General features: G+C 47.8%; 1 protein-coding gene across 2 annotated transcripts; it reads right to left on the bottom strand.

Moving 5' to 3' along the window:
* Nucleotides 1-1,301: 1,301 nt before the first annotated feature.
* On the bottom strand, nt 1,302-10,149 carry Riiad1 (regulatory subunit of type II PKA R-subunit domain containing 1). 2 transcript variants are annotated; one of them, XR_006634298.1, is made up of 5 exons: nt 10,049-10,149; nt 8,684-8,760; nt 3,880-3,926; nt 2,775-2,899; nt 1,302-1,395 (listed from the first exon to the last, which is right to left on the bottom strand). XR_006634298.1 is itself a non-coding variant. In XM_004667050.2 (4 exons), exons 1-4 carry the CDS (start codon nt 10,130-10,132, stop codon nt 2,829-2,831), a joined length of 279 nt encoding a protein of 92 aa, XP_004667107.1. In that variant the 5' UTR covers nt 10,133-10,149; the 3' UTR covers nt 2,701-2,828. The 2 variants fall into 2 exon arrangements, 1 of the variants encoding a protein (XP_004667107.1); XM_004667050.2 differs by lacking the exon at nt 1,302-1,395 and having other exon boundaries at nt 2,701-2,899.
* Between the last annotated feature and the right edge of the window lie 4,705 nt (nt 10,150-14,854).

Genomic DNA, 14,854 nt, shown 5'->3' with positions numbered 1-14,854 from the left:
TTAGCCAGATGCACAAGGGGGTGCACGCATCTGGAGTTCGTTTGCAGAGGCTGGAGGCCCTGGCGCGCCCATTCTCTCTCTCTCCCTTTATCTGTCTTTCTCTGTGTCTGTCGTTCTCAAATAAATAAATAAATAAATAATATTTAAAAAAAAAAAAAAGATTGGTGGGCTGGAAAGATGGCTTAACATTTAAAGTCCTTGCTGACAAAGCCAAAGGACCAAAATGTAATTCCCTAGGACCCATGTAAGACAGATGCACAAGGTGGCACAGGCATCTGGAGTTCATTTGCAGTGGCTAGAGGTCCCGGCATGCCCACTTTCTCTCTCTCTCTCTTTCTCTCAAATAAATAAAAATATTTAAAGCCAAGCATGGTGGTGCACCCCTTTAATCCCAGCACTTGGGGCAGTGGTAGGAGGATCACCATGAGTTCTAGGCCACTCTTGAGACTACATAGTGAGTTCCAGGTCAGCCTGGGCAACAGTGAGACCCTACCTCAAAAAACAAACAAAAAAATTTATTTATAGAGGGAGCAGACAGGGAATGGACACACCAGGGCCCCCAGCCACTGCAAACAAATTCTAGATGTGCAACCTTGTACATCTGGCTTTATGTGGGTACTGGGGAACTGAACCAGGGTCCTTAGGTTTTGTAAGTAACTGCTCTTACCACTAAGCAATCTCTCCAGCCCTTCTTTGGATATTTTTTGTTTTATTTTTTTTTCAAAGTAGGGTCTCCCTCTTGTCTAGGCTGACCTGGAATTCACTATGTAGTCTCAGGATTGGCCTAGAACTCAAGGCAATCCTCCTACTTCTGCCTCCCAAGTGCTGGGATTAAGGCATGCGCCAGGACTCCTGGCTTCCCTGTATCTTAATTTCCCCTATAATAAACCTTATAATTCATGATTTCTCCCTAAGTAAACTTAATAATTCATCATTTACCCTTCTCAGAGTCTGGTTTTTTGTTGTCTGTTTTTGTTTTGTTATTTTGGTTTTTCGAGGTAGGGTCTCGCTCTAGCCCAGGCTGACCTGGAATTCACTATGGAGTCTCAGGGTGGCCTTGAACTCATGGCAATCCTCCTACCTCTGCCTCCTGAGTGCTGGGATTAAAGGCATGTGCCACCATGCCCGGCTCCTTCTCAGAGTCTGTTTTCACAATTCTTTGTTAAAATGGTCAAGAACCCAAAAGTTGGGACTCACAGGCCTAGGAGGACCCCTGAACCCTAAAATCCTGCATCACTAACAGGTCAGTGCACACTTCGGGGAAGGTGTCCTGCTTCCTCCAAGTGAGACTAAGACAGAAAGCAGGCAGGTCTGACTTTAATGAGGATATTTGCAACAGCAGACAGGACCCATGCAGCTTGGAAACCCTAATGGCTCTCAGGCCTCCACATGACCCTGCAAAACAGAAATGGCTTCACTAAATTAGGAGTATGGCCTTTCCCAAAACACACACGCACACATGCATGCATGCATGCATGAACCTCCCAACCCTCCTTCAGATTGGTTTTGGTTTTAGGAATTCCACTACCTAAAAAAATATATGGTGGGCCAGGCATGGTAGTGCACACCTTTAGTCAGAGCACTCGGGAGGCAGAGGTAGGAGGATACATGAGTTCAAGGCCACCCTGAGACTACAATAGTAAGTTCCAGGCCAGACCAGGCTACAGCGAGACCCTACTAAAAAATGGGCCTTGGTTCTATTCCCCAGGACCCATATAAGCCAGATGCACAAAGTGGTGTATGTGTCTGGAGTTTGTTAGCAGTGGCTGGAGACCCTGGCGTGCCCATTCATTCCCCCTCCCTCTCTCTCTCTCCCTCTCCCCCCCCCTTTCTCTCTCTCTCTGTCAAATAAATAAGATTTTTAAAAATGTGGTGGGGACTGGAGAGATCGTTTAGTGGTTAAGGCACTTGCTGCAAACCCTAAGGACCCAAGTTCAATTCTCCAGGTCCCACATAAGCCAGATGCACAAGGTGGCACATGCATCTGGTGTTTGTTTGCAGCAGCTAAAGAGCCCTGGCATGCTCTTTCTCTCTCCCTCTTCTGTCGCAAATAAATAAAATTAGATTAAAATTAAAGCCAGGTGTGGTGGCACATGTCTATAATCCCAGCACCTGGGAGGCAGAGGTAGGAGGATCACTGAGAGTTTGAGGAAACCCTCAAACTACATAGTGACTACATAGTGAATTCCAGGTCAGCCTGGGCTAGAGTGAAACCCTACCTCGAAAAACCAAAAAAATAAATAAAATAAAAATTTTTAAATGTGTGGTGGCCTTAAGGGCACAGCATGGTCTCAGGTGAGAGGCATAAAAGCAGTTGAGGAAAGGGCATCGCTTCCTGGACTGCATCAGACCTGCACCGAGGTCCACCACGGTCATGGGGAAAACCGTTTGCAGGAGCCCGCCTGATGCTGACTGTCCCCTTCCCATTTCCCAGACACTCTCTATCCCCAACTCCCTCATTTCCGTCCTCATTTTTACTTATGTTTTGAGGTCTGGGCTGACCTGGAACTCACTCTGTAGCCCAGGCTGGGGGTCGTCCTACCTCAGCCTCCCACGTGGGACTGTAGGCATGAGCAACTCTCCTCGGCTTCCCTTCTCCATCTCCTGTCGGGGACCCGCTGGGCCACCCTGGGCCTCTCATCACAGCCCCCAAGTCCCCAAAACAGCATCAGGAAAACAGGCAACTTGCAGTGACCGCTCTTTGGTTTCTCTTGAGTTTTCACAGCCTGGACTAATAGGCCTGTGCTTTTCACAAGAGTGAGGGTTTCACCCACCCGGGGCTGGACTCCATCTCGTCTCCCAGCAGCTGAACAGTGCAGTTTTGCTAATTAAGCTGCCTTCTTTTCTTGAATCAGCTGCCTGTGAATCTTGTTGGGAAGTCTTGGATCCGTGAAATAGTCTGGGATGAAAATCAAAAAGAAGAAATCATCTATCCTCAAGGGGAAAGACTGGGAGAAAGACAGCTTACTCTGCTAAAAAGTTACCGTGGCTTGCTGCTGGTGGCACTTGCTCGCTGAGTAGCACCCGCTTTAAGACGCAGCAAGTGCCCAGGACAGCTGCCCACGTCAGAGCTGCTGAAACCAGCCCGGGCAGGGCGCGTGGGGGCAGCACAGGCTGCGGACTCGTGGCCTGCCTGACACCCCAGGAGCCTTAGTTTTCTACTCCAGACCCACGTTGGGACCCAAATAAATGCCAAATATTATTCTTGGCTCCATTCAGCTTGCCAGCTCTTGTGTCTGAAATATACGCCTTCTCTGAGAATACCCTGTGCGAGAAGAGCCAGGCTCAGCAGCGTGACGACAGAGGCGGGTTTGATACACCCACAGCATGCGAGTCGGCAGCATCTGCTGTGGCAGCAAAGACGTCCTTAGAATGCGACCAGCTCCCAGGGAGAAACCGCACCCAAGAAACCGCCCAGCACCTCCCCTCGGCTCTAGACCATTTGACCTCATGCCCTCTCCGTAGCCAACTCCATTAGAATCACCTGGGGAGCCTTTAAAACTGTGGACGCCGGGCCCCACCCCAGACTAATTAAATAAAAATCTCTAGGGGGGGCCTGAGCACCAGTATTTTTTAAAAGCTCCCCAGATGGTTCTAATGTGCAGCAAGGGTCAGGAACCTCTTTAAGACTCCTGCAGAGAAGGCAGCCCTTTGGGAACCTCAAAATCTTTAATCCTTACCTGGAGGAAGTTCTGCCTCATTTCCTATGCGGCCTCATTTTGAGGACATGTGGAGTGAAAACAGCTCCCATGGGGGACACCAAGTGAAGGGGGACGGCAGACAACACGGGGAGAATCCTGGGCTTGTCCACATCTAAAACCCTGGCCATATTTCTTGCATAGGGTTCCTGATACCCCAAATCGATACTTCCTTACTTACCTGCAGCAAATTCTAGAACGTCATCTGGTCTTTTCAGAAAGATTTCTCTGGAAAACATTAAAGGACAGGGCAGGAGGTAAAGGGGGTGTACGACAGTCTGTGGCCACTGCCCTGTTCTGAGCTTCCCAAAGTGCACCCAACCCAGGAGCCAGCAAACCAGGGCCCGCACACAAAGCCTCTCATTCCTGGCAGGGTTTTATTTTATTTTATTTCCAACTCAGGCCATATGGAAGGAGCAACAGAACACCCAAGTCACAATACCACACGCACAGTACCAGGCACAGCCCATGTCACAAAAGAGCCATTATGTCCAGTGCCACACAGATTCACCAGACACTCACAGAAGCAGGACCCGGCCAGGGCAGGAGGCATGAGCACGTGCCCAGCCACCAAGATGTGCACTGGGCCGACAAGCCCCCCCACATGTTCTGAGGAAGGCTACCTTCGGATTCCCATGGGAAGGGGGGGCAGGGACACGATAATCAAAGCTGACAAAATGGGCTTCAGATGGGTTATAGCCCTAGGGTACAGCACACAGACTCCGTAATTCCCCTCAACCCAATGCCACTAAAATGCTGAAAATGTCTTCCAAGGTTTATGTTTCATAAAGCATACTAATATTATCTTGCTTTACAATGTCCCTATAAAATGGCAATTATATCCCCATTTTATATGTAAAGAAAACAAGCCTTCCAAAGGTTAATAATTTGGCCAAGGTCTCCCTCACCCAGAAAGAACTTCAATAATAATTTTGCTTCTCCTTCTAGCTCATCCTGATAATTACTCATGTAGGCCAGATGCATATGGTAGCACATGTGTCTGGAGTTCCTCTGCAGCAGAGAGATGCCCTGGTGCACCCATTCTCTCCCCCCCCATAAGTAAAAATAAAATATTTTAAAAAAATTTTAAAGCTAGGGCAGTTAAAGAGCTTGCCTGTAAAGCCTAAGGACTCAGGTAAACCAGATGCACAAGGTGGCACATGCATTTGAAGTTTGTTTGCAGTGGCTGGTATGCCTGTTCTCTTTCTTTCTCTCTCCCTCTGTCTGTCTCAAACAAAAATAATTTTTTTAATTTAAAAATAAAAATAAAGGAAATAACATAATTGCAATGAACAAAAGCAAACCCTGAGCTGGGGAGATGGGTTAGCAGTCAAAGGTGCTTGCTTGTAAAGCCTGCTGGCCCAGGGTTCGATTCCCCAATACCCATGCAAAGCCAGATGCACAAAGTGGAACATGCATCTGAAGTTTCTCTGCAGAGAACAGAGGCCCTGGCATGCACACTCTCTCTTCTTGCAAATACTATATTAAAAAGAACATTGCAAACCAGGCGTGGTGGCACATGCCTTTAATCCCAGCACTTGGGAAGCAGTGGTAGGAGGAGCGCCAAAAGATTGAGGCCACCCTGAGACTCCATAGTGAATTCCAGGTCAGCCTGGGCTAGAGTGAGACCCTACCTTGAAAAAAAAATGAAGAACGAACATTGGGGCTGGAGGGATGGCTCAGGGGTAAAGACACTTGCCTGGAAAGCCAAGGGACCCAGATTTGATTCCCCAGGACCCACATAAGCCAGATGCACAAGATGGCACATACATCTGGAGCGCACTTGCAGCAGCTGGAGGCCCTGACACGCCATTCTCTCTTTCTCTATCTCAAATAAAATAAATTTAAAGAGGCTGGGTTTCATTCAAAAAAAAAGAAAAGAAAAGAAAAGAAGGGCTGGAGAGATTGCTTAGTGGTTAAGGCACTTGCCTGCAAAGCCAAAGGACCCATGTTTGACTCCACAGGACCCTCACAAGCCAGATGTACAAGGGGGTACACAAATCTGGAGTTTGTTTGCAGTGGCTGGAGGCCCTGGTGCGCCCATTCTATCTCTCTCTCTACTTGCCTATTTCTGTATGTCTCTCTCTCAAATAAATATATAAAATTGAAATATTTTTAAAGAAAAGAACAACAAAAAAACCACTTGCACTCCAAACACTACCCACTGTACCCCAGAAAAGGGTCTAAAAGGGTTTGGGAAAAGTTCATGAGGGACCGCTGCAAGGACAGCAAAAGAAAAGGCTCCTCTGGCCTTGGAAGGGGGACAGCAAGGGAAAAGGAAGGTTCCCAGCATTGTCCCTGCAATGGCCAGGCCCAGACACCCACCCTCCTTCCAGGCTGTCCTCGAATTCACAATGATCCTCCTACCTCAGCCTCCCAAGTGCTGAGATTAAAGGAATGCACCACCATACCCTTCATTTCTCTTTAGAAGAAAGGGTAAAATAAGATGGACCCACCTCCAAAAAAGCAAACAACAAAAAAAAGGTGAACAGCTAGGCATGGTGGCATACGTCTTTAATGCCAGCACTTAGGAGGCAGAGGTAGGAAGATCGCCTGGCTTTTTTTAAAAACATGTTTTTAAGTTTGAGAAAGAGAGAGAATGGGCACACCAGGATCTCTAGCCACAGCAAATGAATTCCAGACACATGTGCCATCTTGTGCAGCTGGCTTACATGGGACCTGGGGAATCAAACCTGGGTCCTTAGGCTTCGCAGGCAAGTGCCTTAACCACTAAACCATTGCTCCAGCCCCTGGCTAACTTTTATAGAACTCTTGGGAGGGTCAGCAAAGGGGTAATAAGGTGCCAAACGCAGTGTAGGTATTGGACACTCACAACCCCACCAGCTTGGCCCACTGGACCAGTAACAGGAATGGAAGACTGACGACAGTTTGGTGACTGCTGCTGCTGATGGAAATGATGGCAGCACCTTCATCATCATCGCTTCAACCTAGCTGACCTGTGTAAAGCCAAACAAAATTTGAGATGAATGTCGTTCCCATCCATTGCAGCTGCACCGTTCTGAGTTCTGAGCCTTGTAAGTGTCAGGCAGAAATCCAATGGCGTTAGGGTGGGGGAGAGCCTGCTCCAGGCCACATTGGAAAACCAGGCTGGCATTGATCTCACACTCTTCCCACCTCTGCCTCCAGTACTAGATGACAGGCACAAGCCCCCATGCCTGGGCTCCTTGATAACATGAGTTTGATCCCCAGAGTTCAGATTTTAAAATCTGTATCTCACTAGCCACGATGGTCCCTTGGTTCTGAAGCACTTGAACTGTGATTGTGTTAGACATGTGAAATACACTGGACTTTCCCGCACTCAAATAAATAACCAAAAATTATTATTATTTTTTTTTTGAGGTAGGGTTTCACTCTAGTCTAGGCTGACCTGGAATCACTATGTAGTCTCAGGGTGGCCTCGAACTCAGAGTGATCCTCCTACCTCTGCCTCCCGAGTATAGGGATTAAAGGCATGCGCCACCACACCCAGCTAAAAATTTTTTTTTTTTTTAAAAAAGAAGGGACTGGAGAGATGGAATGATTAAGATGCTTGCCTGCAAAGCCAAAGGACCCAGGTTCAATTCCCTAGGACCCACATAACGCAGATGCACAAGGTGGCACACATGTCTGGAGTTTGTTTGCAGTGGCTGGAAGCCTTGGTGTGCCCATTCTCTGTATCTTCCTCTTTCTCTCTCTCAAATAATATAGTTTGTTTTCAAGATAGGATCTCGCTCTAGCCCAGGCTGATCTAGAACTCATTTTGAACTCTTAGGGTGGCATTGAACTCATGGTATCCTCCTATCTCTGCCTCCCAAGTGCTGGGATTAAAGGTGTACGCCACCACACCCAGCAAAAATACATATGTACTACAGCATTAGGAAATTTATTGAGAAACAGTGAGAAATCTCAGTGTCAGGCAAGCATGTGTTGGCTCTTGGCCAGTATCCAAAAGAAGAGATAGGAAGAAAGGAAAGATTACACTTTTGACATAGAACAGTGAAGATCTGTAAGGAACAGCCGCCAGTATTTTATAGAATTTAGAGATAACTGAAGAAAATCCTCAGTGCTACAAATCCCAGCATTAGAAAAAGTTCAACACAGGGTATTTCCTAACATTTAAAAAGTCCAGCCAGGCATGGTGGCGCACGCCTTTAATTCCAGCACTTGGGAGGCAGAGGTAGGAGGATCACTGTGAGTTCAAGCCACCCTGAGCCTCCATAGTGAATCCCAGGTCCACCTAGGCTAGAGCGAGACCTTACCTCAAAACAAACAAAAAAAAAAAACTAGGGGCTGGAGAGATGGCTTAGTGGTTAAGATGTTTGCCTGCAAAGCCAAAGGACCCAGGTTCAATTCCCCAGGACCAGATGCACAAAGGGGCCTGCGTGTCTGGTTTTGTTTTTCGAGGTAGGGTCTCACTCTAGCTCAGGCTGACCTGGAATTCAGTCTGTAGTCTCAGGGTGGCCTCAAACTCACAGCAAATCCTCCTACCTCTGCCTCTCAAGTGCTGGGATTAAAGGTGTGCGCCACAATGCCCAGCTAATTAAGTATTTTTTTTAATTTTTTTTTATTTATTTATTTGGGAGCGACAGACACAAAGAGAAAGACAGATAGAGGGAGAGAGACAGAATGGGTGCGCCAGGGCTTCCAGCCTCTGCAAACGAACTCCAGACGCGTACGCCCCCTTGTGCCTCTGGCTAACGTGGGACCTGGGGAACGGAACCTCGAACCGGGGTCCTTAGGCTTCACAGGCAAGCGCTTAACCGCTAAGCCATCTCTCCAGCCCATAATTATTTAAAAAAATAAATAAATAAATAAAGTTCAAAGCAATCTGGAGTGGTTTTGTTGCTGCTGCTTTGGGGGTATGTCCTCGGAGCCCAGCATGGGCTCCCTTGAACACTCACTCTCCTGCCTCAGGGAATGTCTAAAGAAGACCCGGGACCATTTTCACCAGCTGCCCAAGTGCCATGAGGACACCCGCCGCCAACCTGAAGAAGCTGCTTATGAGCAGCCTCACTTCCTTGTGGGTCCGCAGGTACTTCTCATTGGCAATCCGAGTCTGGATCTGGGGGGAAAGAACCGAGGGTCACACCCACAATCTGAAGGGAAGCCGAGGAGGCCCATCTTTTTTTTTTTTTAATTTTTTTGGTTTATTTTTATTTATTTATTTGAGAGCGACAGAGAGAGAGAGAGGAGAATGGACGCTCCACCTCCAGCCAATGAACTCAATGAACTGCAAATGAACTCCGGACACATGTGCCCCCTTATGCATCTAGCTAACGTGGGTCCTGGGGAATCGAGCCTCGAACCAGTGTCCTTAGGCTTCACAGACAAGCACTTAACCGCTAAGCCATCTCTCCAGCCCTCCATCTTTTTTTTTTTTTTTTTTTTTTTGAGGTAGGGTCTCACTCTAGCTCAGGCTGCCCATCTTTGTACAGACTATATTCCCAGTCTGCTTTCTGCTCGGCCTTAGGGGTCTTGACTGAGGTTGGTAAATTCTTGAACTATTATTGAACTTGTGTCCAACTTGTTGTATTTTGGCCCATTTCTTTCTTTTTTAAAAATATCTTATTTGTTTGAGAGAGGGGGAGACTAAGAGGGAGAGAAAGAGAGAGGGGCTGGAGAGATGGCTTAGCGGTTAAGGCGCTTGCTTGTGAAGCTCAATGGTCCAAGTTAGATTCCCCAGGACCCAAGTAAGCCAGATGCACAAGATGGGGCACGCAGCTGGAGTTCATTTGCAGTGGCTGAAGGGCCTGGCATGCCCAGTCTCTCTCTCTCTCAAATAAAAATAAATAAATAAAAGAGGGAGAGAGAGGAAGAGAATGGGTGGCCAGGGCCTCTAGCCGCTGCAAACAAACTCCAAATGCAAGTGCCACCTTGTGCATCTGGCTTATGTTGGTATTAGTACTGGAGAATCGAACCCGGGTCCTTAGGCTTTGCAGGCAAGCGCTTTAACCTCTGAGACAACTCTCCAGCCTCACCCCACCACCGCTCATTTTGCTTTTGAAACGGGGGTCTCAAGTAATCCAGGCTGGCTTTGAACTCGCTATGTGCCCGATGATGACCTTGAACTCCTGATCCTCTCCTTGCCTCCACTTACCCAGTGCTGGGTCTCTGCCATCAAACAAACCCGGCTGTGGGGATGGAAGTCAGGGCTCGGGCCAGGTAATAGCTATGTCTTCAGCCCGGTCTTCCCTCCGGCCAGATCCTACTCAGTAATCCCGGAGCTTTCCAACCTCGACAGGCCAGGGTCCTGGGGTGTCCGGAGGGAGCCTGGCACCCCGCTTCTTTTCTCTCAGGAACCCCGCTCCTGTCCCAGGAGCTGCACTTTAAAGGAGACGCGGCCAACTCACCTTGAAGTTTCGGAGCTCCTCCCGTTGCTCGGGGCTCAGGACCCCGGGCTCCGGCCCCAGCCCTCGGTGCGGTAGCTGCGCCATCTTGCTGCGGTCGTCAAGGCGACGGGCCGCGGGGTAGAGAGGCCCCGCCCCCGCGCAGAGAGGCCACGCCCCCGCGCGGAGAGGCCACGCCCCCGCCGGGTCATTGGCTGAGAAGTGGAGTGGAGGCTCCCCAAACACCGCCTGCCTTTCCCAGATTTGCGGTTTGATTTCTGAAATTATCCATGAAATGAGCTCTTCTTTTGACTTTATTCAACTTCAAGAAGTGTTTTTATTTTATTATTTTTTTTTGGTGGTAGGGGTTATGAGGTAAAATCTGGCTCTAGCCAAGGGTGATCTGGAATTCACTATGTCGTCTCACGGTGGTCTCGAGAACTCACGGTGATCCTCCTACCTGTGCCTCCTGAGTGAGTGCAGAGGTTAAAGGGGTGTGCCACCACGGCCTGCTTCTTTATTTTTATGTTTTATTTATTTGAGACAGAGAAAGAAGCAGAAAGAGAGAGAAAGAATGGGTGAGCCAGGGCCTCTAGCCACTGCAAACAAACTCCAGATTCATGTGCCACCTTGTACATCTGGCTTTACATGGGTAGTGGGGAATTGAACCTGAATCTTTGGGCAAGTGCCTTAACGGCTAAGCCATCTTTCCAGCCCTGTGTTTTATTTTTCTTAGCTCTAGAACAAACTAGAAAAAAACAAAACAAAACAAAAAAAAAAGACACAGTGAACTTCAAGGTCCTCCTGGGCTAGAGTGAGACCCTACCTCGAAAAACCAAACAAATAAAAAGAAAAAAAAGAGTTTATCCGGGTGTGGTGGCACAGGCCTTTAATCCCAGCACTTGGGAGGCAGAGGTAGGAGGATTGCCATGAGTTTGAGCCACCCTGAAAATCCATAGTGAATTCCAGGTCAGCCTGGGGTAGACTGAGACCCTACCTCGAAAAAACAAAAAAAAAAAAAAAAAGGGGGGGTGCTGGAGAGATGGTTTAGCAGTTAAGGTGCTTGCCAGGAAAACCAAAGGACCCTGGTTTGACTCCCCAGTACCCACACAAGCCAGATGCACAAGGGGGCACATGTGTGTGATTTTTGTTTGCAGTGGCTGGAAGCCCTGCTGTGCCCATTCTAACTCTACCTGCTGCCTCTCTTTCTCTGAAATAAATATTTAAAAGACCCAGGTTCAATTCCCCAGTTCCCACATAAGCCATATATATATTAAATTGGGCTGGGGAGATGGTTTAGCAGTTAAGACACTTGTCTGCAAAGTCAAAGGACCTAGGTTCGATCCCCAGGACCCACATAAGCCAGATGCACAAGGTGGCACATGCATCAGGAATGTGTTTGCAGTGGCAGGGGACCCTGGAGTGTTCATTCTCTCCCTCCCTCTCTCAAGTAAATAAAAATATTAAAAAAAAAATTAAGGCTGGGCGTGGTAGTGCACGCCTTTAATCACATACTTGGGAGGCAGAGGTAGAGGCTCATGGTGAGTTCGAGGCCACCCTGAGATTACACAGTGAATTCCAGGTCAGCCTGGCCTAGAGCAAGACCGTACCTCAAAAAATCAAAAAGAAAGAAGAAAATAAAATGGGGGGGGGGGTTCTGAATGAAAGTCTCCAAGTTCCTGGCTTGGGCACAAGCCCGGTTCTGAAGGTCTGGGTTGCTGCTCTTTCCACCGGCCCAGAAGCCAACTGCTCCATCTGTCCTGTAGACAGACACTAGATATTGGAATCTTAGAGTCTTCAAACAACATGAACGAACCCCAGAGCATGCTGTGTGCAGAACACACTGGCAGAGTTTCCCTTCTTAGACTAACTTCCTTAGAAAGATTAATTTTCTCTTCACCCCGGGATCCTCATAAATTCTAAATTATTTCTTCCAGTCCCGATTGAATAAGGAAGGAGACAGGGAATTGGTCTGGAAGATTTGTTCTTCCAGTATGTAATTAAGAAGTGTGAGCGAGACATAAAGCAACAGAGCTGAAAATAGCCGCCTGGAAAGGGCGGGAGCCTCTCTGTCAATACACCCTCCAGCTTTCACGCCCGCGGAGAGGTCCCCGCAGAGGTCTCTTGAGAGGCCAGAGACAGAACCCCAGAAGGGTTTCCATCTGTGAGCAACTGCCCTGAACACCAAGAAAAGTAGCATGAAGCCCAGCGTGGTGGCACACGCTTTTAATCCCAGCACTCGGGGGAGGCAGAGGTAGGAGGGTCACGAGTTCGAGGCCAGCCTGAGAATACACAGTGCATTCCAGGTCAGCCTGGGATAGAGGGAGACTCTCTCTCGGCGGGGGAGTGGGGTGGAAAAGAAAGAAAAACAACAACAACAACAACAAAAGTAACATGAAGCCAGGCATGATGGTGCACGCCTTTAATCCCAGCACTCGGGAGGCAGAGTTAGGAGGATCACTGTGAGTTCGAGGCCAGCCTGAGACTCCATAGTGAATTCCAGGTCAGCCTGGATTAGAGTGAAACTCTACCTTAAGAAAAAAAAGTTGTATGAGAACAAGCTCAGCATTAGACCAAGGAGGAAGCTCTCTGTGGCCAGCCTCTACCTCGCCCAGAAAAGACAGAATGTTGCCAGTTCCCAAACCAGGAAACAGGTAGATTAGGCAGCAGGCTATAATCATTTTCCCAGGAACCCTGTCAGGGTGAGTAATCCTTTGGGTTGTTTTTCTGTTTTGAGGAGAGAGAGAGAGAGAGAGAGAGAGAGAGAGAGAGAGAGTTAATAGCGAGAGGAAGATAAGCTGCCATCTGTCAGAACTGCTATTTCCAGCAAGCAGAGGTTACCCAAAAGTGGTAGTTCCTGTTGGCTATGGCTGGTCTCTTCCCACCCCGACATGAAGACAAGCTAATGTGGAATCTCTGGAGCTGCATTGCCAGGATGGTTTCCACACTCCCCTTGGTTTGTAAATGGGCTTGAAATGTGGCTGTGTTAGACATGTGAAATACGCCGGATCTTGAAGACATAGCATGAGAAAATAAAATAAAATACGGAAGCTGGGTGTAGCAGAGCATGCCTTTAATCATAGCACTTGGGAGGCAGAGGTAGGAGGATCACCGTGAGTTCGAGGCCACCCTGAGACTACAGAGTGAATTCCAGGTCAGCCTGAGCTAGAGTGAGACCCTACCTCGAAAAACAAACAAACAAAAAAACATTTATTTGCTTACTTAGGGAAAGAGAATGGGTGAGCCAGGGCCTCCAGCCATTGCAAATGAATTCCAGACTCATGGGCCACCTTGTGCATCTGGCATAAATGGGTACTAGAGAATCAAACTTGGGTCCTTAGGCAAGTGCCTTTAACCGCTAAGCCATCTCTCTAGCCCAGAATCAGGCATTTCTTGACAGAATGTGTCCTCTAACTCAAAGACCTGTGTGAGAGGCTGCTTGATTGTTTTGTTTGTGTGTTTGATTTTCAAGGTAGGAGATGACTGGGCTTATGTGTGAGAATGAAAATACTTGGTAGCAGAGGCCAGTAAGTTAAAAAGGAGACATAAAGGGAAGAGAAAGGAAGGGAGGAGGGTACTTAATAAGTTGATATTGTATATATGTAAGTACAATGATTGTTATGGGGAGGTAATATGATGAAGAATGGAATTTCAAAGGAGAAAGTGGGGGGGAGGGAGGGAATTAACAAGGGATTTTTTTATAATCATGGAAAATGCTAATAAAAATTAAAAAAAAAAAAGGTAGGGTCTCACTCTAGTCTAGGCTAACCTGGAATTAATTCACTCTGTAGTCTCAGGGTGGCCACAAACTCACAGCAAGCCTCCTACCTCTGGGATTAAGATGTTCGCCACTATGCACAGCATGCTTGATTTCTTTTTTACATTTTTAAAAAATTTATCTACTTTATTTATTTATTTGAGACAGAGGGAGGGAGAGATAGAGACAGAATGGGTGCACCAGGGCCTCCAGCCACTGCAAACGAACTGCAGACGCATGTGCATCTGGCTTACATGGGACCTGGAGAATGGAACCTGGGTCCTTAGGCTTCACAGACATACCCCTTAACTGCTAAGCCATCTCTCCAGCTCTTGATATTTTTTAAAATATATTTTATTTATTTATTTGAGGCAGAGAGAGAGAGAGAGAGAGAGAGAGAGAATGGGCATGCCAGGGCCACCAGCCACTGCGAACAAAATCTTTGTATGTGTGTGTTTGAGTGAGTGCATGAAGGTGCACGTGCCGTGGTGTGAGCGTGGAGGCCAGGGGACAGTCTGGACGTCAGTCCCCAAGCCTTCCATCTTGTTTGTCCACTGCATATGCTGGCCTCGCTGGCCCATGAGCTCCCAAGACACTCCTGTTTCTGCCTCCCAAATTGCATGCAAAACTGGGATTTTGAAGCTGGTGGCGCCCGCCTTTAATACCAGCACTTGAGAGGCAGAGGTAGAATCGCCATGAGTTCGAGGCCACCCTGAGACTATGTAGTAAATTCCACATCAGCCTAAAGTTAGAGTGAGACCCTACCTCGAAAAACAAAACACACACACACACACACACACACACACACACCACACAAAAACCCTGCGATTATGGACATATGGCACCACACCCACCACGCCAGTTTCCAGGGTTTCCAGAGATCAGGCTCAGGTTTTCATGCTTGTACAACAAGCGTTTTACTTACTAAGCCATCTCCCCAGCTCCTCCCTTTTCATTTATTTTACTACTATTATTATCTTTTCTTGTTGTTTTTGAGGTAGGATCTCACTGTAGTCCAGGCTGACCTGGAACTCACTCTACAGTTCCAGGCTAGCAGAGAGACTCACAGTGAT

Source organism: Jaculus jaculus, chromosome 19 (genome assembly GCF_020740685.1).
Source record: "Jaculus jaculus isolate mJacJac1 chromosome 19, mJacJac1.mat.Y.cur, whole genome shotgun sequence".
NCBI lineage: Eukaryota > Metazoa > Chordata > Mammalia > Rodentia > Dipodidae > Jaculus > Jaculus jaculus.
Note: the sequence above shows the minus strand (reverse complement) of the source record. Positions and strands in the feature narration are given on the sequence as shown.